General features: G+C 39.6%; 1 protein-coding gene across 4 annotated transcripts in view; it reads right to left on the minus strand.

Annotated features, from left to right (window-relative positions):
- Ing5 (inhibitor of growth protein 5) overlaps positions 1-23,612 on the minus strand; it is a 48,885-nt gene that overhangs the window by 15,669 nt on the left and 9,604 nt on the right. The window contains exons 1-2 of one of the 4 annotated variants that reach the window (XM_076198759.1): positions 3,828-4,571; positions 751-845 (exon numbers count right to left, since the gene is read on the minus strand). In XM_076198759.1, coding sequence (XP_076054874.1) covers positions 751-845; positions 3,828-3,834 — 102 coding nt within the window. In that variant the 5' untranslated portion in view covers positions 3,835-4,571. Of the gene's footprint in view, positions 1-750; positions 846-3,417; positions 3,544-3,827; positions 4,572-23,612 lie in introns of those variants that run through there. The other 3 variants (XM_076198757.1, XM_076198756.1, XM_076198758.1) reach the window with 3 other exon arrangements.

Here is a 23,612-nt window from a genome sequence, read left to right on the forward strand (position 1 = left end):
GCCAGATATGCCTGAAATTGGAATAGGTGTGGTCTCTGTATGAAGAAAATAGAAACAAGACAGAGAAAACAAAAATCAGCAACTAAATTGGTTACCAGTTTTATTGGCATAATTTATTATGATTAAAAACAATACACTGACATCATAGAAAGAATTAGAGAAAGATGTGACCTGACAGAAGTGTTTAGATCACTAAAGGGAATCGATAAAACATACATTTATCCCCTTGACCAAGATAGAATATCTATTGACATAGTTCACTCATTTGACCTATACCTGCAGTCATGTTCAAACCTACTCCGTCCAATGGTTTAATACATTATATCTAGTGAATATAATCCACTCATTAAATAAAGAGCCAACTTCTCTATAAAGCTATTTTATATGGTCGATATAAAGTTAAATCTTAGTGAAATTATAAGTGTTGGATATATAGATATACATACAAGAAGAAAACTTATATAAATAAGAAATGTTATTTGGGAAGGAAGAGACTATAAACTCAAATCACACTAATCTTTATCTCACATTTATTCTGGCAAGCAACTTTTCATCAGAAGGAAGCCCCTGCAGTCATCAACAGATTAATAATTTTGATTAACCCTTTGATGCATATATTCAACTAATGTTTATTCTCGCTACTGCTTGGCAATGTCATTCAGTTGAAGTAAGCCCCTCATAGATCCCAAACAGTTAACCCAAATACCATCAATACAAACTGTACAATAAAAATATATAAATTATACTTACTTTGTCAACATTGCGCATAACATCTTGAGACCTTTGGTCAAGGTCTCTCATCAAGTGGAAGTTGCGCTGTAATTCTGTTGGTAAGTTCTCAAGACCTGAAAGAATTTCCAAAATATAAACCTCTGCCTACGAGATAAAACCTCCACCTTTCCTCACATCATTGGAATTGCAGCCTTGTTGGCTAATACTTAGTTCCTGGATTGGGCTTTGAACTCCAATCAAGATATTCTTGAATTTTTAATGGATATTGCTCTCATTCAAGCTCATAATGTGAACAAACAACCTTACAATAGGAGTTCCACTTGAATGATATGATCTCCTAATCTTGCCATGATGAATACACCACCAACTGGTGAGTTGGTTTTCTTAATATTTACAGGTAATCTCAGTTTACAAGACAGATGCATTCCTGGAAATGTCATGTGATTTTAACTTGAGATTTCCTATAAAAATACATGTCAAGTCGAGGAGTCGTGTTCTTGAGATTTCACAAGTTAAGGGAGTCAAGTTCCTCAGTCATGAAAATAGCTTTTTCTATCAGTAAAACAGAAGTGAGGTAATGCAATATGGCAGTGCAACAGGAGAATGCAAGACACATGATATCACTTTAAGGTAGCAAAAACTACAAAATGGCAGACTACTTGAGGTGGATCACATTTTATTTGATGTGCATTGTATGGCTTTAAAATGACCAAGTAAAAAGGTCAGACTTCATATTACTTCAAATTAGCATGATGCATACATATATATCTATCTACCAAAAGCCATTACCCCTTACAATTCTTTGTGCCTTAACCTCTTAAATACAATGACACCATTACCCCTTACAATTCTTTGTGCCTTAACCTCTTAAATACAATGACACATATGTATGCATCATGAGCTACAAGTAGGGTATATGAGGGTGCTGGCGTCAGCTTCCTAACTGCATCTATTTTGTAGCAGCTGAGTGACCCCTGTGTTCTGTGATCAGGTTAGATCACGTTTTCTGTGACGTTATATTTATTCTGGGTGAAAGAGAACAAGTATAACAGCAGTAACTTTATATTCTGTAATGCATGTAATGTGATGCATCATCATACATCAGGCAACCTGATGTGCATGTGAATATTTTACTTGTAATGAAGAGGTTAAGCTACTATGAAAACCTGTAGCAACAGATTGATTACCCCTTATAAGGAGGTTGTCAAGTCAAAGTATATACCCAGACTTCACCCATTCAAAAACCATCTTGCTGATGTCCCTCCCATCTTGACACCTTGCGGATAATGAAAAGCTCACCCTTGTAACAAATGTTTCATATTTTGCCATAAATACTAAGGTATTATTATTTGTTTGCTGCAATTATTTATTGAAAACAATTTCAGTAAGACTGATCTTATAAAACAAATAATAAATAAAATAAAATAAAAAACTGAAAACTTTTGTACATAGATAAGAAGCATAGTCAGTTTTGTGTATTTATACTATCAATACAATAGCAAACTGATAGCTCTACCCTAATAACATCTGGCTATGGTTCCTAAATCTTGAATATTAATGGTTCACACAAGCTATTTTCTCTGTCCCAGTCCAAAGACCTGGTACTGGCCTCTAGGGACAGCACCTTCCTGGGGAGGTAGGGATAAAATGTGTCCATTAATGGACTTCTTGGATAGCTCCTGTGAGTATTATCTCCCGGCTTGGAGGAAGGGTATCTCTCCTTGTTGTCCAAGGATTTCATTCTTGGAGGCTGGGCATTAAAGCACCATCTCTTCTCTAAACGACTTATGGTCCCACCCAGAGGCCCAATTTCCTGGAGGCAGCAGGTCTTCTGCAAGAGACCAGGGGCAACAGATTGACCGATTGATCAAACAGGCTAAGGATATTAGATAAAACCTCAGCACTGGGTGCTTGTACATCTGTTCCACCTGAGCCAATTCTGAATGATTACAGAAAGTATTGTTTCCATGAAAGTAGATAAGCCATTATTAATCTAGCTTATACCTAACTAAACCTAACTGAACCCTGTGCCACATAAAACTTATCTTTCTTCAATCCAAATTTATTTTTTTGCAATTCCATCTGGGGATGCAATCATGACAATGATGGCTCTTAAAAGGAACAGATGAACAAGTGCTAAATCTATACCTTAAACCTACATATGTTCCCAACTGATTTGGAAGACAAAAAAAAACCATATTTAAGATATTTGACATAATATTACTTATAACTTCAAATTGTAAGTACTGAACATAAATTGCGATATATATGCAGGAATGATAAAAAAAGAAAATTAGCCGTCCAAAATAAGGATACATTTTAATGGGGAATGGAAACGGAACGGAAAATTCGGAATAAAGCATCATATAAGGGCGTTGGAACCCGCATTTTGCCGATCCATTGGACATAACTGTTGATTTGCCGAATGACACTATATTTCTAGTGAGTTCACATTTTTTATATTTCTTTAGAATATGAGACAATCAAAACGGAACTCGTGTATATAATAGGACCCCAAATAAATAAATAACTAAAGGGTGAAAGGGGTACAACTACCGGACAAATGTATTTTCATAAAAATGACATCCAAACAGACCCATCCTGAAGCTTGGGGGTAACAGTTGAAAATTACAGCCCAAGAAGTCTCGAACATCATCAGTAGTAGAAATTATACCCTCTACTTACTTTCAAGATATTGCTCAAGATGTAGTCCTGTCGCCATTTTGAACACAAATGTTTTGATCGGATGTGACGTCACATTATAGGCGTCCCGTAGCCATGGTAACAACATGAAAGACGCGTAAGGCGTCCCTTTCCCTAACAAAGGACACAACTGCACAACACTGAATATAGACGACTCCGTTATAATTAAAAGCACTTGATTATTAAATACTGGATCACAACCTTTTCAGAAAGTTGTATGGAACCTGCATGGAATAAAAACTTTGAAATCATTACAGAAAACTAGATGTCATGGAAACGTTTCCTGGTACGCTGCCTTGCACTATCCCATCTCCTTATTTTATACTTGAATTTAGTATATACTACAGACATTTGATGGCATATCGACAATATTATCACTCAAGTGTACTTACTGTCCATAGTGGTTTTGGTGATTTACTTCTGAAGTGTCAGTAAACCCTCTTTGTCGAAAGAGCGTTCCGCAATCCTTGTGTACTATACAGTTGGCGTTCAGCGTCCCCACACCCATAGCGGGAACACAACAGACCGCTGACGGTCGAGGACTAGAGTAGACAGCTGGCGGCACAACATCGTCATTCGTACACCTGCCTATGCACTTTTACTGTGTGTTTTCGACAGCTTCCACCTTCGCTCTTGTTCGTGGGCACCTGGCAGCAGCTACTTTACACTCAGATGGCCTACGAAGAGGACAATCCACTGTCGTGAGATCGATGTACATTAATATCAAAGTAGTGTGCTTTGCCCTGGTTGACTTCAATCTACCCAGTATCGAGCGGTTGTACGTTGTACCACCTTGAGTGATCAGAAAATGGCAGCGTGGCCGTGGATACCAAAGTCCATTATGGAATACGAATTAAAGGTTTTGCGTTTTGTTTCACTAACAGCATCAGGTGATATTATCACGTCTACATCCACGCCTACGATTTTAAAAATGAAGTACAACCTTAACCACCGCTGTACTTACGTACGCCAAGAGGTGCATACCTACAGCTGAAACCGTTACCTCTGCTTTGTGTGCTTGGACTAGGGTGAGTGGCAGTCACTGATACTCGCTGGTGGTCGAACCGGAGTCTTCGAGGTGTACTCGACACCAAATGCACTACAACTTCGTTAATGAAAGTTATGAACACCTTTGCTTAACGTGCGTGGGTATGCGTGTGCAGTGACTATTCAAATGAGAGTCGCCTTGTCTGGACCGGATGGGGGTGGGGTGGGGTAGAGAGCTTGTGTTCAACCCCGTGACAGTGGACGCGGGACCACACGACAGAACAGTTATGTTTTGATAACTGGTCACAACATTGGCAAGCGAATCGCTGTCAACAATGGAAGGAACTTCAAACAATACACGGAGAGCCCGGGGATTTATAAGTGACTATGTGAATGATGAAAATCGCCACACTATATAAACACTACTCTGGTCATAGCACAACAATAGCTATATGTGTTATTATTGTTACAATTATTATTATCATCACTATTATTATAATTGTTTTATTATTTTTGTTGTTGCTGATTTGTTATTAGCATTGTTATTACAATTATTATCATTTTTATCATTATTATTATTATTATTATAATTATTATTATATAATTTCATAATTATCATTAATATTATTCTATTATAAATCATCTATTACCATTATCATTATGTTACATCAGAGAAAATGTTATAAAATCTCATTGGCCCACTAATGTCTGCAGTGGTCAACTTGAACATTCAAATATGTGTGATATTTTATACAGTCAATTAGGTTCTTATTATAATGGCTTGGAGGCCAGACGGGCCTGCTACTGAACCAACTCTCCCTGAAGAACAGTCCTCGCCAGCCTCAATCACATCTTCCTCCACAAGGGCATTTATCCATTCCTTTCGAAGACTTTCTGAAGACTGTCTTCCTGCTGGCTGTCCCGGAATGACTTTCTTCATTCTTGCCACGTGTCCTGCCCACCTCACCCTGTGGCCTCCCATTACTTCTGTTATACAAGGTTGATCGCACAAATGTACGTCTGTAAATGTGACCGAGGAAAACATTGGATGACAAATGAAAAATGTCCAAGTTAATCAAAATAACTGGGTCTGGCGGTTGCTGTTTGCGAGTATTGAAGGAAGTGTAACACGAAATTGTTACACCAATATGAACTATAAAAAAAAACTTTATCACAACTATCAAGAAAACGAAATAAACAAACGTTTCTTCTGTAATAGAATAAAGAGACAAGCTGAAGTCACAAAACTACGGTCCTGCCATTCCAAACTCAACCTTAGGAAACATTGTGGAAACGCTAAATAAAGATCGAACATCACTAAGCAGACAACTTTCTGGTACGTGATAGCCAACACGTATTCAGACTAAACGCTCCTGCGCGACTGATATGGAAACAAATACACTTTATCTCACACTAAGGCGAGATAGATATGATACATCTGAACTTTGAACAAATGTATACTGGTTATTACGAGATAACTGAAATCGCATCGTATGGAAGGAGCGATAACCTAATGTGAAGTTGCAAATGTCTGACCAACCATTTGAAGATGAATACAAGTAAAACCAAAGTAATGTGCGTGGAAGTTGAAAATAAAACAATTATCATCGATGGTGAGAATCTCGAAGAGGTTGAAGAGTGTAATTATCTAGGTTTGAAGAAGAAAAAGGATAACACCAATGTAACACGTAAAATAATTACCATCAATAGCGAGAATCTCGAAGTTGGAGAGTACTGTATAGATATTAAAACAAACCAAAGACCACGAAAATTAAATAAAAGACCCTATTACGATTGGCTAGAAAATGTTTGGTAAATGTACAATGTACAATCCTTGTTATGATCTGTGGATACAATTTCGAAAATAACGATGGTGATGTGACCAACTTAGGGAGTGCAGAGAATGGAGAAATTAGGGTTAGGAATAACGCCGAGAGAATGGAAGAGGAAAATTAGGTAAGGAAGCAGAACAGTGAAAGTTACTATGAAGGCGATAAAGGAGCTGAAGTAGAACTGGACAGGAAAGTTAGCCAGAGAAGAGGCCAGCAGATTGAGCTAATGTGCTACTGACTGGGCGCTGCGAGACGGGAGGGAAGAAGACCAGTCAAAACAGAGACAATATATGATAGCATATGTTTGCAGGGGTGACATTGCAGAAGTTGGCAAAGTCGTGCAACTCACAGGAGTGTTTGGAAGAGACCTCTGCTGAGCAGTGGACTGCGAATAGCTGAATGACCAGTCGTAAACATCAATTTGTTCTGAACGGTAAAACTAGAAAGTCATTATGAATGAGTTTCTCAGGATTTTGTTTTTGAGTACCTTTGGACCATGTACTGAAATCTACGATATCCATCTTTCACGATGATAATCACCTGTGCTGAATTTATATAAATTGCTCAAAATCAACTGGACATTAAAATATTTAGCCAATTTAGAGCAATGGTCTAAAAAAGGGTCACTGAAACAGAATCAAAGTTATCCACACAATATAGATAACATTGTTTAAAAAAAATGTAACCTAAATGCAGGACGAAGAAAAGATCTTGGTATAATCGTCGATGTATTGTATATTTGCTTTGGAGAAAACATATAAGACTCCAGAGATGTACGATGTTTTGACTAGAGAAGTCAAACTCTCATCATCCAGCTATATATGATTGTTACCCACATTTGGAATATGCTCATTCTGTATGATCCCCGAATATCGGCCACTGACAAATCAGAAAGGGGGCAGTGATAAGCTACAGAACTGATGCCAATGACAATAACTATCATGCGAAAACAGTCTGAAATATTTCATCCTAAAATGCAGACTCAGTGGGAACATGACGATGGGGCATAAAACAAATATGGAAGGAAGAAAACGGCGAGAATGAGCGAAAACAAGAGAGAAGAACATAACAATGCTAAAGAAAACGGAGAGAGAAGTGGAAGAAACGGGGGTAGTGGCGCAAAGCAGGGCGAGAGGAAGAGGACACGAGAGAGTGGTGGGGAGGATAAGTATGGGAGATGGAAGTGAATGGAACTTTCAAACGAAAAGCGTGGGAAAACACAGTTCCTGCCTCTTGCGTTTGTATGGGCTGATGTTACTGATTCCACAACGTAGGGATGGCTAAGGCCATCTCCAGCGCGGCAGCGAGTTCGATGCTCTCTCAAGACAGAAACCGTTTCATGTCACTGATTACAGATGGAGTTGGGGGATCAAATCCCGCACCCCCTCCCCCCCCAAAAAAAATATATATATATATATATATATATATATATATATATATATATATATATATATATATATATATATATATATATAATGCTTTCTGTGTTTAGATAAGAACTAATAGTGTGGCGAAAAATAGCTTCTAACCCTCCTCCAAAAGAACTGTTGCCTGCCACAGAAACAGATTCATGTCACTGATTACAAATGAAGCAGAGGGATTGAATCCTGTACCTACCAACCAACCCCAATATGTATATATATATATATATATATATATATATATATATATATATATATATACATATATATATATATATATATATATATTCTTTTTAAAAAATCACAGGGAACTCAAAAGATCGGAATACTAAACGTTTCCGTCTATTAAGACATCTTCAGAGTACAAGAATAATAGAAGACACTATAAATACAGAAATAAGTAAGAAAATAGGGAAGCTCACATCAACATTTTGTGCACGACAGCCACCGAAGTGCATACATACAAAAATGAAAATGAAGAAGACTGCAAGAGACCATAAGGCCTACACTAGGCAGTTCCATGTCTATTACCACCTGTCATCCCCATCCATAAAACTGTCTGTTTCTTAAAACAACCGACAGCTTCAGCGCTCACTACATGGTTACTAAGTCTATTCCATTTGTTAACCACCCTATTAGTACACCAGTTCTTGCCTATTTCCTTCTTAAATCTAAATTTGTCCAAGTCAAACCCATTACTGGGAGTCCTGCCCTGTTGTCTTAATATGGTGACCTTGTTTACATCACCCTGGTTAAAGCCTTTGATCCACTTGAACATCTCTATTAGATCACCCCGCACTCTGCGTCTTTCTAGAGAGTGTAAGTTAAGGTGCCTAAGCCTCTCCTCGTAAGGTAAATTTCTGAGCTGATGTATCATTTTGGTTATTCTCCTCTGTACTGATTCTAGTGAATTGATGTCCATTCTATAAAACGGAGACCAAAACTGTGCCGCATAGTCAAGGATGGTTCTAACTAACGCCACATAGTTTTATAATTACCTCTGCACTTCTATTCGTAACTGTCGTAGCAATGAATCCTAATGCTCTGTTAGCTTTATTCATGGTGCTAATGCACTGTTTCCTGGTTTTAAGGTCCGGACTCACTAGAACTTCTAAGTCTCTCTCGCACTCAGTTTTCTCTGAAAAAGGTGTTATCTAAGTTATACCTGCTTTCAGGGTTGTGTAGCTCTACGTCTAACACGCTGTATTTTGAGATATTGCCATTTCACCGACCACGTGAACAATTTGTTAAGATCTTCCTGCAGAATACCGGCGTCTTCTCCCGACCTAATTAGGTGTGCTATTTTAGTGTCGTCCGCAAACTTACTAACATCGCTATTAATCCCGTTGTCCAAGTCGTTTATGTACAGCCACTCAAAAAAGTATCGGTAAGAAATCGTACGGAAATGGACGTAAGTAAACGCTAAACTCTGACACATTGTTCAAAAGACTTGGAAACTGTTGGTACGCCTGTGTATCAATGCGCCAGTGTTTCTCATAGCTTTGTAGTTTATAAATGTGCGTCTTCATTGTAACAGAATTCATTGAAGACATCTAAAATATTAAGATTATATTTAAGTTTATATAATATACAAATGTTATATTACTTGGAAGAAACCGCCTGTCAACTGCTAAGGAGCTGTGGAGTGTTTTATTATAGAGCGAATGGCTGCCCCTCTGGGAGAGTGAGGGTTGAGGAATGGAGTAACGGGTAGGGGTTGCCATGTAGACAGGAGAAACTGTAATGTTGTCTAAGCCGAAAACATGTGGTGTGGCAATATATATTGCGTACGCTCTGGTGTGTGTGTGTGTGTGTGTGTGTGTGTGTGTGTGTGTGTGTGTGTGTGTGTGTGTGTGTGTGCGTGTGTGTAATTTCGGTAACAATAAAATATTAACAATTCTTGTCGGTGCAAATATAATTACTTTCAATCTTGTCACATCTTCACGCATTAAATGCTTATTCTACACCACGTATTTTAATGAGGGAAAAAAGGTAGGGCGCCACTCTGTCACGACTACCAACTGAACAGGAACATCGATTCTGTTGTTTCACTCGTCTCCCACGAACACCAAAAACCACCAACCGATATTTTTTTGAGTGACTGTACATAATGAACTCCAATAGAAACACTCCCCCATTTGGATTTTACACCATTTATGGTGACCCGCTGTTTCCTGTCACTGATCCAAGCTCTAATCCATTCAAACATTTTTCCTCCTATGCCATGGGCTTTTGACTTTATTTAGTAGTCTCTGCTGGGTCACCTTGTCGAACGCTTTGCTAAAGTCAAGGTAAATAACATCGTAACTATCATTGTTATTTCCTTGTATACTTGTGTAAAAAGCTAGATTAGTCACACATGATTTACCCTTGGAGAAATCATGCTTTGAGTCACGAATCAAATTATGTCTCTCGATGTGATCTCTGATTTTATTAGCTATCACTGATTCAAGCATTTTACCTATAACCGATGTCAAACTGATTGGCCTGTAGTTGCATATAGATTATGCATAGATATTGATGTGATTTTACCCATTTTCTTACTTATCTCTGTATATATAGTGTCTTCTATTATTCTTCCTTGTACTCTGAAGATGTCTTGAAAGACAAAAACGTTTAGTATTCCGATCTTTTGATTTCCTTGTGGTTTCTGCAATTTTTTTAGTCACGCGTTTATTGTGATTACTACTGATACATATATGTGTATATTTGGGCAGCAGGTTTTCCTTTAAACATATTTGGTTGAAGAACACAGCTGTTTTTTTGCATTAATGATATTATTACTGAGATTTTCTATTTTTCTGATGGTAGATATCTACATAGAATTCAACATTGAGATTTTTTGTCAAAAAGTATAGTGAAACAGCGGATGGTTCTTCTTTATAATGACGACGTTTCGTACACATTGTACATTATCAAGTGTCAGATGCATTGCAAATCAGTGACATAAATACACTCGTATATACATAGATAATAGGGGGAGGTAACTTAGTGTTCAAACTTTATAAACACTATGTGACCTCCCCTATTATTTATGTATGTATATTTGTGTCATTGGTACAAGAATCTCAGTGTTCAATTCTACGCAAAAGTCTGCAATCAGACACACACACACACACACACACACACACACATATATATATATATATATATATATATATATATATATATATATATATATATATATATATACACAGAGCTGGGACTACCGATTGACATTCGGTAGTCGGTAGATCGGTACTACACACACACACACACACACACACACACACACACACACACATATATATATATATATATATATATATACATATATATATATATATAATAAATATATATATATACATATATATATATATATATATATATATATATATATATATATGCAAAAATAATCACAATAACGCGTGACTAAGTAATATTGCAGAAACCACAGGGAAATTAAAAGTCGGAATACTAAATGTTTTCGTCTATTACGAGGATGTCGTAATACACGAAAACGTTTAGTATTCCGACTTTAATTTCCCTGTGGTTTTTGCAATATATATATATATATATATATATATATATATATATATATATATATATGTATATATATATATATATATATATACATATATATATATATATATATATATATATATCGTTGAAGAAAACAGCAATATCTGGATTAATGATATTCTTCTAGATATTTTCTGTACGTCGAACAATAGATTTGGCTTCTGCATTCAAAAGGAGGACGTCAGACAAACTCAGGAGGCATAAATCACGTTGTGGACTCAGCAATGCCAACCCTGACGAACAGAGGAAGCTGGAACTGTCTTCTTCGACATTTTACCTTTGAGAGTTCCATTCCACTTCTTCATCTCCCACATCTCTTATTTCCATCTCTCTTTCTTTCCAAGGCCAGGCGCAATATGCACCACATATTACCGCCGTGGCCGTCGATCAAATGCGTCCTTTATTCGGCTGAGCCATGTCCCCCGCCTGCCACTCCGCGTCTGATGGCGTTGTCGACGATCGAGTCTGTCTTGAACCGAGGTTCCCTTTATAGTCCAGTAATTTTACCCAATTTCAGTGCTGAACCCAGGACAAATTGTAACAGGTATGTATTATTTAGAATAATATCCTCACATTTAAGTTAAAACAATTATCCTAATTAAGTATTTTGAAAACTGAACTTTGCTAATTAACAACTTAGAGAACTTAATTATTATTTGACTGTGCGTTATCTGATATAACATTTTAAGTTTTACCTGTTGTGAAGCCTGTTCTAATTAGAACATGTAATACACAGTCATATGTCAACAAAATAAATGTTATACACATCGAACATGGTTATTTTGTTAAAAGAGATACATGTACAAAGTCTAATTACTTATAATCACGACTCAATCAATAATATTGTCATCATTTCTATCTTTAAATGCAGGACGTGGAGCACTGATACATGTTAATTAAACTTTTGCACTCTTTACAAGCCGCTGAATACTCCGGGCTATGCTTCTTGTAAGTGCATCTCATTGTGTTCCAGTCAGACTTGGAATTGCAGCGTAAAATATGGAGAGGTTCTTTTGGAGCTGCCGGCAAGTCTGTCATCTTAGGGGACATTGCATTTTCTCTTATTGTCCATCTCCATTCCTCTGGATTCAAGTTTTCAACAACAATCCATTGCTGGAATTGGTAATATACCCTCAATCTGTGATACTATGCAGCAACTGAAGAAGTAGGGAAAGTGTGTGGTTTTACAAATGAGGTATTATTGACAACCTTTTGGCAGAACTTGTCATACCGAATTTGATCAAGTTTTTGACCTCTTTTGCCACTATACAGACATACAAGGGCTTCTTCACCTGTAGATATGATTTTCTCTGGTGAAACTTCGGCTAGTGTGAATATCGCTGAAAAATGTTTGAATCTCGGATTCTTCTGGGACTCCTTCAGTGACAATACCTTTCCTAACCCGAAAACACAGGAAGTTGCTTCACACCCAAAGATTGCATGAACAGGAAGGATAATGTTGCATATGTCATCTGCAAACTTTTCCTTCACGGTAGTAATGTTTCTGGTTACATTTTGATGTAGATCTGACCTAAAGAATATCTTCTTGACACGATGGATAAGGAGAACCAACAAATCTGATTCTTCAACAACAATTGTTTCTTTTACGTCGGCAATTTTAATGGCAGCTTGTATACAACGCACAACGTTTGAACAAGTACGTCAAAACCGGATCTTCGACGACAGGGGAAGTTGGCGGTCTCTCATACTGACAGGTGGCGACGCCTAACAGGAGTCTGGTAAAGGTGGACATTATAACCACTCTTCTCCAAATTTTCACTAGGGAACATGATGAATTTCTGTTTATTGATTTTAATGTTGAGAAATTCTTCCTTCTTTCATGAAATTTTCAAGTCTGGTTTGAAATCCACAGTGGCACTCACCTTTTCCTTAGTTCTGTGATGTGTCACATCTTTTGTAGATGACCCATCAACGTACACATCGAAGACAATTGTTGCATATTTGTATTTTTCTTGTACATATTTCACATAGAGTTCACATACTCTTTCATATGTTGCACTCTTAGGCCATATAATTCGATGTAAAAATGATCCTCCATCTAGCATATGTATGTATTCAACTTTTGACAGGACATATTTCTTCTGGTACAACACTTGAATTGGCTCGTGCAAGTACAGGGTCGTTTGCTTGTCTGAGCACCCCAGGTGACTCGAAGAGAGCAGAAGGATAACTACAATTCGTTCTCAAGAACAGGTTTAGGATTTTCAGCTGAGACTTTTGTTATGTTTATCATCCTCTTAAACAGTAACTGAAGATGGATTTGGACAGACTCCCCATCAGCTTTTACAGCAATCTTGTCATTCATTGTGATGACTTGATTTTTCTATTTCAAAACAAACTAAAGTTCACTGCTGCCTGTCATTTTCTCCAAGATTTTATTTCCAACTTCTCTTGCCAAATCATCATTGACTCATATCAATAACCACACCAGACGCAATATTATGCAAGATAAGGTCGTTTGAGAATGGACTTTTACTTTTCAGGAAATTATTTTTTTTTATCAGTGGGATCTCTTTTCTCTCTGGCATTTGTTAGATCCTTGTGCTGCTCGCTAGTTTCATACAACATTCCTGGAAACATCTGTATCCCATTGTTTACTTTAGCACAAACAGGCATGACAACAGCCATTATAATAACTTCTGGGTTTCAGTCATTCCACGATCTCTTGTAAGGCCGCCAGTGGTTCTAACATTCCGCATCAATACCTGTTCTATCTTTAGATTTGAAGATGACCCTGTCCAAAATCGATTGCTTCTCCTGATGAGATGGTAAAAAATTTCAAAGCTCTTCTGCAGTTCTGGAACCTCAATGAAAAGGTTTTGCATTATTTGAATATAAATCCTGATAGACTTGACATAGTTATTATGACCAGCAGCAAAGTTTGGCAGCATATTTGACAGAGGCCAAATGTAACTCCTAGTTGTCATTTCCCTCACCTTTAAGGAAACAGCGAAGAACACCTAACATGTCCATATACAGTAACCATAACTTTGTTGTTTTGCTTTCTTGGCCTCTCTTCACATCCATCAGGTTCTGTTCTATATTCTTTATTGTTTGCACGCTATGTTGCAAGGGGGAAGCAGTAAAGCCAAGGTAGGACGATTTACGCGTTTATCAATCGGTAGGTTATGCGTACAGGGGCGCGCGTTATGCGCGCAAGGAACCTAACGTGTAACTGCCGGCGTGGGGTCCGAAGGCGGGCGTCTTTCGCTACACAGGGCGAAGACTTTGCCACGCCTATACCCGTTGCACTGAGAACTGGCCGTTAGGGCGGAGCACTGGGAGTTCCCCTGTGGTGCCACATCTAATTATTTCATAATTTTATTTTATTTTATAATTCTATTTTATGATTTTATAATGTTGCCACATATGATTATATTATAATTTTTGTCACACACCACCACTGAGGTAAAAATCAAAGCAATGTTTTCTATACAAAGGTTTCGTTTTTTCGAGTGTAGACATGGCATATGGAAAAGAGAGAGCGACGTTGCCGCTACATCTAATCTCTGGCCCCGCCCCCCTCACACTGCATTCAGAAAACATTGCATCCACACGCACGTTCTCGCCATGGATGCCCATGTGTGGCAACACCGGGAAATCTCCTAGCCCCGCCTTATCGGTCATTTCTCCTTGCGCTGACTATAGTAAGTACGCTCGCAACTCTACCTAGGAGCTACGCGCTTTGGGAGCGGTTACGTGCGTGTGGCATCGGCATGTTCCGAATGTCTGCATTTCTACCTACGTTCCAATGTCCCTAATGGGTTCCTGTTTGAGTGGTCATTCGCGTCTCTGTGGCAGCGTGGTCACGCCTGGTATGTATGGCCCTGCTTGACCCTCTCGCGTCGCTGGCCGTATGAGAAGGGGCCTTGTTGGTTAATGAAAGGGCCCTTATACGAGAAGCGTCACTGCTGGGCAGAGCACGCCACAACACTATTGTACAGCACACCATGCCACAGAATGACTTCAGAATTACAGATATAGTTTCGACTTACTTCATCGTTTATTAGACCATTCGTTCTTGTAGCCTCTTTTATGTCTAGTTCAATTTGTTCAAGCAATGTTTTATCTGTCTTCTGTTCAGAAGAGCTATCTTCTTCTGCACTTTATTCTTTTATTTCTGGAGATGGCACATTGAATCTATCATGAAGGATCACATGGAGGGCCACAGGAGGGACCACATGGAGGGCCACAGGAGGACGCCCCCGTGGCCGTCCCGTCCTAAGGTACAAAGACTAGCTGAAGGCCACCCTGAGGTCTACCACAATTGAGCCAGAGACCTGGGAAGCGGTCTCCAGTGACCGCTTACTCTGGCGCAACACAAATCGAGCTGGAACGAATAGGTTCGAGACCATGCGAAAGGAGAGAGAGGAGGAAAAACGTCAACTTGGAAGACTTCGTCTCGCTGCCACTCGTCCTCCCCCGTCCATCAAGTGCCCACTCATGCCCCAGAAAGCTCTACACCAGAATTGGACTACACAGCCATCTCAGACACCACAAATAGGAGGAAGCGTCATGCCCCAGAAAGCTCTACACCAGAATTGGACAACACAGCCCTCTCAGACACCATAAATAGGAGGAAGCGTCATGCCCCAGAAAGCTTTACACCAGAATTGGACAACACAGCCCTCTCAGACACCATAAATAGGAGGAAGCGTCATGCCCCAGAAAGCTTTACACCAGAATTGGACAACACAGCCACCTCAGACACCTTAAATAGGAGGAAGCGTCATGCCCCAGAAAACTCTACACCAGAATTGGACAACACAGCCCTCTCAGACACCATAAATAGGAGGAAGCGTGGTATCATCGGACTACGATCCACCGCCGCCACCGAAGACCAGAACCTGCCATTACGAGTATGTGTCCTATGCAACCCAAAGCAGCTCATAATGGTGTTAAAATGATGTCAAAATGAGGATGTGCATTTAAATGAAAATCATATATATATATAGAAAAAGGATGAGGTGAAAACAGATATCAACATAATGAAAGCAGGTAATGCACCCGAGTTACATGGGTGTCATGCGGAGTGTCTAAAAAAGGGAGGTACAGTGATGGTGGACTGGCTGGCGAGGATGTTTAATGTTTATCTAAAAGCGGGAAAAGTGTCGGAGGACTAGAGGAGTGCCTACATAGTTCCGCTTAACAAGGGAAAAGGGGACAAATGTGAGTGTAGCAGTTTCAGAGGGATCTGTTTGCTGGGTGTCGTTGGGAAGGCTTATGGGAGGGTTTTGATTAAAAGGATTAGGAGAGGAACACAGGGAGTAATTGGTGAAGAGCAGAGTGGGTTTAGGAAAGGTAGGGGTTGCGTGGATCAGAATTTTGTGGTAAGACAGATATGTGAGAAAGATTTAGGAAAAGGTGAGGATGTTTTTTTTTTGGGCGTTTATGGATTTGGAAAAGGCTTATAACAAGGTAGACAGGGAGGCACTGTGGGAGGTTCTGCAGCTTTATGAGATAGGAGGGAAGCTGTTAAGAGTAGTCATGATTTTTTTTACGAGAATGGTCCCATTGGTTTCATTTCTGTTGCAATTTGTCCTTGGTTCAGCCTTAATTTTACTAGACTATTACCGGGTGCGCGAGATATAACAGAACCTTGACGTACCAACAGTTTTGAAAAATAATAGTAAAATCTACGTTTGTCGTGCAGGAAGGCTGTTTGAAGACATTCCCTTACAGAGCAAGATCTTAGGAATAAGACAGGAGGATTACGTTGGGTATGAGTGGTACGCTATCGAAACCATTCTTGACACTGTCGCAGTAGTTGAAATAGAGAAGGTGGTCATAAGCCAACGGAGGTCTAACACTCTGCAGTTGGACTTGTCTATGTTTTCCTTCTCTTTAGCACCTACGTCAATTGAACATATGCATCATAAAGCATACACAAAACATTTAGAAAGGTGGTGAAGTCATCCTCTCATTAAAATATAAAACTTAGGTCATTTTTGTTTTCCCCGACACCAAGTCAATTTTTGCTGCCAGCCAGCAAGCCGTGTGGTTGTGCAGCAGGCCCCAAAGTGGTTGACGAGGTTAGGTTAAGTTAACCTAACTAAAATTAACCAGAGAGGCCGCATCCCCCCCTCCCACACACACACACTCTAACCTTGAATAGTTTAGGCAAAACAAATAAGAGTTGCAAATGAAGGCATCTTCAATAGTGCTCATCTCTATCAAGTTCATGTATCCTCATCATTTTGAAGGTTGAAAAAATGAAGAAAAAAAAAATGGTGTTGGGGAAACAAAAATTACCCTAAAACTTAAATGCAGACACCGTTGACCTATAGTGATATTTGAATTGCGCGCGCTTTCGTCAACGACCCCTGGACAGATTGTCCAATTACTAAATCAAGTCAGGATGCCATTTACTAATTTTGCTTTTGAACTGTCCAGCATCTCACATTTCTATTTTAAGCCCATATGGTCGCCCCCGCCTCCTATGCTTTCTTTGGCTGAGTCCGAGTAGTAAGCCAGGGCAACTGCGTCAGTGATATTACTACGGACCAAGTCACTTAGCATATTTTTATGTTTGTAAACCAATCTAAACTAGAAAAAAGTGTTAATCACATTTGAACTTCCTCCGTTCTGCTACCCTAAATTTTTCCTATACACTTCTATTTCGCGCGCGCGCGCGCACACACACACACACACACACACACACACACACACACACACACACACACACACACACACACACACACACACACACACACACGACTCGGTGGCGTAGTTGGTAGAGCGCTGAATTGCCACCATTATAACCCGCAGTTCTTGGTTCGAATCCTGCCCAGGGCCGAAATTATTTCGGTACCGCTGCGCTTCGGGTCGTTACTCTGACTCTCGTGGGCGGGGAATTGTGTGTGTGTGTGTGTGTGTATGCAAGGTCATAGCATTACCCATAGATCGGACCTACGAGCTCTGAGCTCTCTTCCAGGAGGGAAATAGCTGTCGATCACGAGTCCAACACGTGATCCAAAGACCAAGTGAATACACACACACATACACAAACACACACTCATACAAGCTCGACGATGCAGTTGTACCGTTCTCGTCCGCTAACTCAGCGATCCGAGTTCGAGTCTCGCCCAGAGCTGAACAAAATCAACATCGCTACACTGAAATCCGGCACTCCAAATCTGGTGGGCAAGGAGTTGGGTGTTTGTGTAAGGTCAGCATTACCCAAAGATAGTATCATATATGAGCTCTGAACTCTTACTCGACAGGGTAATAGCTGTCGATCACGAGTCTAACACATGAACCAAGATCGTAGTGAATTGGACAGATACACACGCATATGGGAGCAAATTAAGATAGACCACATGTCTAAAGAACATGAAGAAATACAGTTTTACATATATAAACATAAATACTTGGAATAGCTAAGGAAGTGATATAGCCCAAGCTCAAACAATGCACGAGTTCAAATCTAAATATAATAATTGGAAATAAAGGAAATATATTAAGTTGGAACTACATGAATTTGAGGCTAGGTATGTTAGAAAATTAGAGAACAGGAGACGGGACCCAACGAGCGTTGATCCTTTCCTGTATACTGCAATTAGGTAAACACACACACACACACACACACACACACACACACACACACACACACACACACACACACATGGCACGGACGGAATTGCAAATTGGATTCTAAAAGAATGCAAAGAAGAACTAATGGACAAAATGTGCATATAACACAATAAGTTGTTCACTTAAAGAAGGGAAAATACCAAAATACTGGGGAAATGCCAACATTGTACTAATATATAAAGGAAGAAACAAGGAAGAACCAACTAACAACAGGCCGGTCTCACTGACAAGCACGATAGCTAAAATTTGTGAGGAAATGATAAAAAATAGACTGGTAAAACACCTGGAAGAAAATAATATAATAAACCCATGACAATTTGGGTTCAGACAGGGAAGATCATGTACCACAAATTTAATCTGTTTTTATTGAAGATTAATAGGTATAATAGAAGAAAGGGATGAATGGGATGAATTGTGCTTTCTTGGACTTACAAAAAGTTTTCGACAAGGTACCACACAGAAAGTTATTAAAAAAAAATGGAAAATATAGAAGGGACACAAGGCAACTTACTTAACTGGATGGTGGACTTCCTGAATGATAGGAAGATGAGAGTAGCACTCAGAGAAAAATATTCAGGCTGGAAGGAGGTGATTAGTGGAGTTCCGCAAGGATCTGTATTGGCAACAATAATGTTTGCTATTTATGTGAATGGCATGGATGATGATGTGGAATGTTGTATGAGCTTCTTTGCAGACGACGCTAAATTGTTGAGGAAAGTAAAAACCGAAACGGAGTGCTAATCACTACAGGAAGATCTGAATAAAGTTTAGAAGTGAAGTCAGAAATGGGAAGTGGACTTCAACATTAAGAAGTGTAGCATAATGGAGTTCGGAAAAAGTAAAAAATAGAATATCAGGACAATATAAAATTGGAACTAAGGAGGTAAAGAATGTGTGATCTGAAAAAGATCTGGGAGTAATTATCTCGAACGATTTGTCCTCTGATAAACAAATAAACAAAATTGTCGGAGAATCCTATAACTTGCTAAGATTAATAAAAATGGCATTTACCTATTTGGACGAAGAAATTATTAAGAAAATATTAGTCACACTGATAAAGCCTAGACTAAAATATGCGGCGACATTGTGGTCACCCAGTACCAAAAAGAATATAAAGAAAATTTAAAGAATTCAAAGAGCAACCACAAAAAATGACTCCAGCACTTTCAAACTTGTCATATGAGGAGAGACTGGCTAAATTAGAGTTACCGACTTTGGAGCAAAGAAGAGAGAGAGGCGACCTACTGACCATCTATAGAATCATGAAGGGCACAGATATACTCGATAGAGAGGACTTGTTAATTTGGGACAAGAGATACACAAGAGGGCATGGAAACTCAAAAAAGATAGTCATAGAAAAGATCTGAAGAAGAACAGTTATCCACACAGAGTGGTGGACACTTGGAACAAAATGGACGAAACAATAGTGTGTGCAAAAAACATTCGTGGATTTAAGAGCAAACTAGACACTGCGAGATACAAAGGCGGGACACATGAGCTTAGCTCCCCTTCCCGTAAAATACAACTAGATAAATACAACTAGTAAACACACACACACACACACACACACACACACACACACACACACACACACACACACACACACACACACACACACACACACACACACACACACACAGCATTATCAATAGATTGGGCAATATGTGATAGATTGGGCAATATGTGATATCTTAGCTCTCATCGGGGAGGGTAGCTACTTATTACGAGACCAGCACACACACGCGCGCGCGCGTTACACCCACACCCACCCACACACACACACACACACACACACACACACACACACACACACACACACACACACACACACACACACACACACATCCTGTATATGCACCCATGCGCGCGCACATACGCACACACACACACACACACACACGCACACACACACACACACACACACACACACACACACAAGCGCACACATAATGCACACTCGCACGCATACGAACACATTGATATATGCACACCTCGTGGCACAATGGTTAGAGTTCTTGCCTGACACTATGGCGATCCGGATTCGAATCACGCCCAGGGCTGAAATAATTTCAGCATCGCTACGCTGCGGGTTGTTACTCCAACTCTCGTGGGCGGGGAGTTGGGTGTGTGTGTGCGTGTTAGTTCACAATATTAACCATAGATCGGTCATACGAGCTCTGAGCTCTCATCTGGGAGGTTAATAATTGTTGATCACGAGTCAAACATGTGATCCAAGACAATGGTGATTCACACACGTGTGTGCACACACAGCTCGACGGCACAGTGGTAGCGCTCGCAGTTGCTACTCCAACGGTCCGACTTCGAGTCTTGCCCAAGGCTGAAATAATTTCAGTATCGCTGTGCTGCGAGCCGTTATTCCAACTCTCATGGGCGTGGAGTTGTGTGTGTAAGGTCACAGCATTGCCCATAGATCGGTCATGTATAAGCTCTGAGCTCTCATCCGGGAGGGTAATAGCTGTCGATCACGAGTCCAACGCGTGATCCAAGACCATGGTGAATCACACACACATGCGCGAGCACGCACACAAACACATTCATACAGTATATGCACAAATGCGCGTGCACACACGCACACACACATACACAATCACACATACGCACATACACACACACGGGAGGGAAATAGCTGTCGATCACGAGTCCAACACGTGATCCAAGGCCATGGTGAATCACACACACACACACACACACACACACACACACGCACACACACAGACACACACACACACAAACAATCATATGAACAAACTTACACATACGCCCATACATAGCTTACGTGTACATACACACACACACACACATATACACACCCACCCACATGGATTTGAAGCTAAGTATGGTAATTGAAGAGTAAGAGGGGACACACGAACGTTGTTGTTCCTTTCCTGTATACAACACTTTGGTAAATCAGCAACATCACGAGTACAGCTTTTATCTTATATATCATAATTAGGTACATACACGCGCGCGCGCATACATACACAATGCACACACACAAACACACACACACACACACACACACACACACTCGTGGGCGGGGAGTTGGGGGGAGTGCGTGTAAGGTCACGGCAGTACCCATAGATCGGTCATACGAGCTCTGAGCTCTCTTCCGCGTTCCAAAGACCAAGAAAAAAGAAATAGAGCAATGTTAGCACTGTTTCTAGATTTGGGAACACAGTATGATAACAATGCTGAGTTTCGTTTGTTTTGTGTCATGACTGATGATCTAGCTTTTTTTGCCCACAGAAAACGTTGACGAAGGCATGAAATACCTCAAAACTGTCATTCCACAAGATCCACCTGAAGCAGAGGAATTGTTCATGTACTTCGATTGTACTGATGTTATTGGCTCCCTTCTACTGATGCAGCAGACATTTGCCATGTCCAGTGATGCCCTGATGCCTCTGAGAATGCGTCACATTCCATCTATGGAAATGCATGATGCTACCATGAACAACAATGCCCGTACCAACATATGCGGAGGTTGGAATAATAAATTCTTCAACCTTGTTGGTTTCTACCATCCTTCAGTGTGGCGTGTCAATGAATGGTTTCAGCGTGAAGAAGCGACAATTAGCACCATTATCCTGCAGGATGCTGTTGGCTTCCCTCTCCCCTCAATAAAGAGTTCGTTGACGCCATGTGCAGCTACAAGAACGCCTTCGCAGCTTGTGTCCAGGAAATTTTTCCTCCAAACAAAATCCCTCGGCCATTATCCCTCTAGTCGTTTCCCCCCCAACAATCGGTCGTTTTCCCTCCATTGACAATTAATTATAAAGTTCAAGATATCAAGAATTGCACAAAAATATATATATTTCATGTGTATTTCCCCCAATAAAATATCTAGTCATAATCCGGTTAACTGTCGAGTTCCCACTTTTTTCAAGGTTAATATGTCAGTTAGTCTTAGGAAAGGAATCTGTAGAGCTGATGGTAGATTAATTTATTTTACTAAAAAATTGTAAAGTAGAACAAAAATGTCAGATCTTTGCATAACTGGACAACAACAACCTAGAAGGATTAAGGTAAGATAGTTGAAATCACTATGACTGCAAGCTGTCTAATCTGGTAATATTTTTTGAGCAGGTGTTTGGTGTGAGGTCACGTTGAGATGACTTATCTACATACATTATATAACCTTACTCCTCTTTATAGCATGTCAGTAAACCCAAAGACAGCGTGATTTTTTTTTGTTCAAATATTGTATAGATTCACTATGATGAACTCTTATGTTGTCGCTAAATATCTAAAATATTTATTATGATTATCAAATAAATAACACTATATTATTGTATACGTGCTCGGACGGGATGCCGAAGGCTCTTCTGCCAAAGGACAAAAAGCCGAAAGCAAGATGCCGAACGGACACAAAACCGAACGGATTTAAAGCAATATAAATTGTTCCATGATAAACCATTGTAAGATTATATTATTTTCATCGTTTTGTCTGTTTTATTTCCAATAAGGGAAAATTAGCTGTTATTGGAGGGAAAACTACCGAAGGAAAAATGGCCGAGGCATTTTGTTTGAAAGGAAATGGAAAGAAAACGGAAATGAAAATAACTCGACGGGAGGATCTGGTAACTATGGTAGAGTTTCTTCATGGAGTCGGCTGGACTACACGTCTTAATCCTCATCATTAAAAAACACTGAATATACATGTAATGCCACAATATTATGTAAGTTATTTTCAATCTGGACATGTCATGTACTGTTAATAAACGACTGACTTGGACTGTTT

Source organism: Oratosquilla oratoria, chromosome 15 (genome assembly GCF_046742065.1).
Source record: "Oratosquilla oratoria isolate Oo_2021 chromosome 15, ASM4674206v1, whole genome shotgun sequence".
Taxonomy (NCBI): Eukaryota; Metazoa; Arthropoda; class Malacostraca; order Stomatopoda; family Squillidae; genus Oratosquilla; species Oratosquilla oratoria.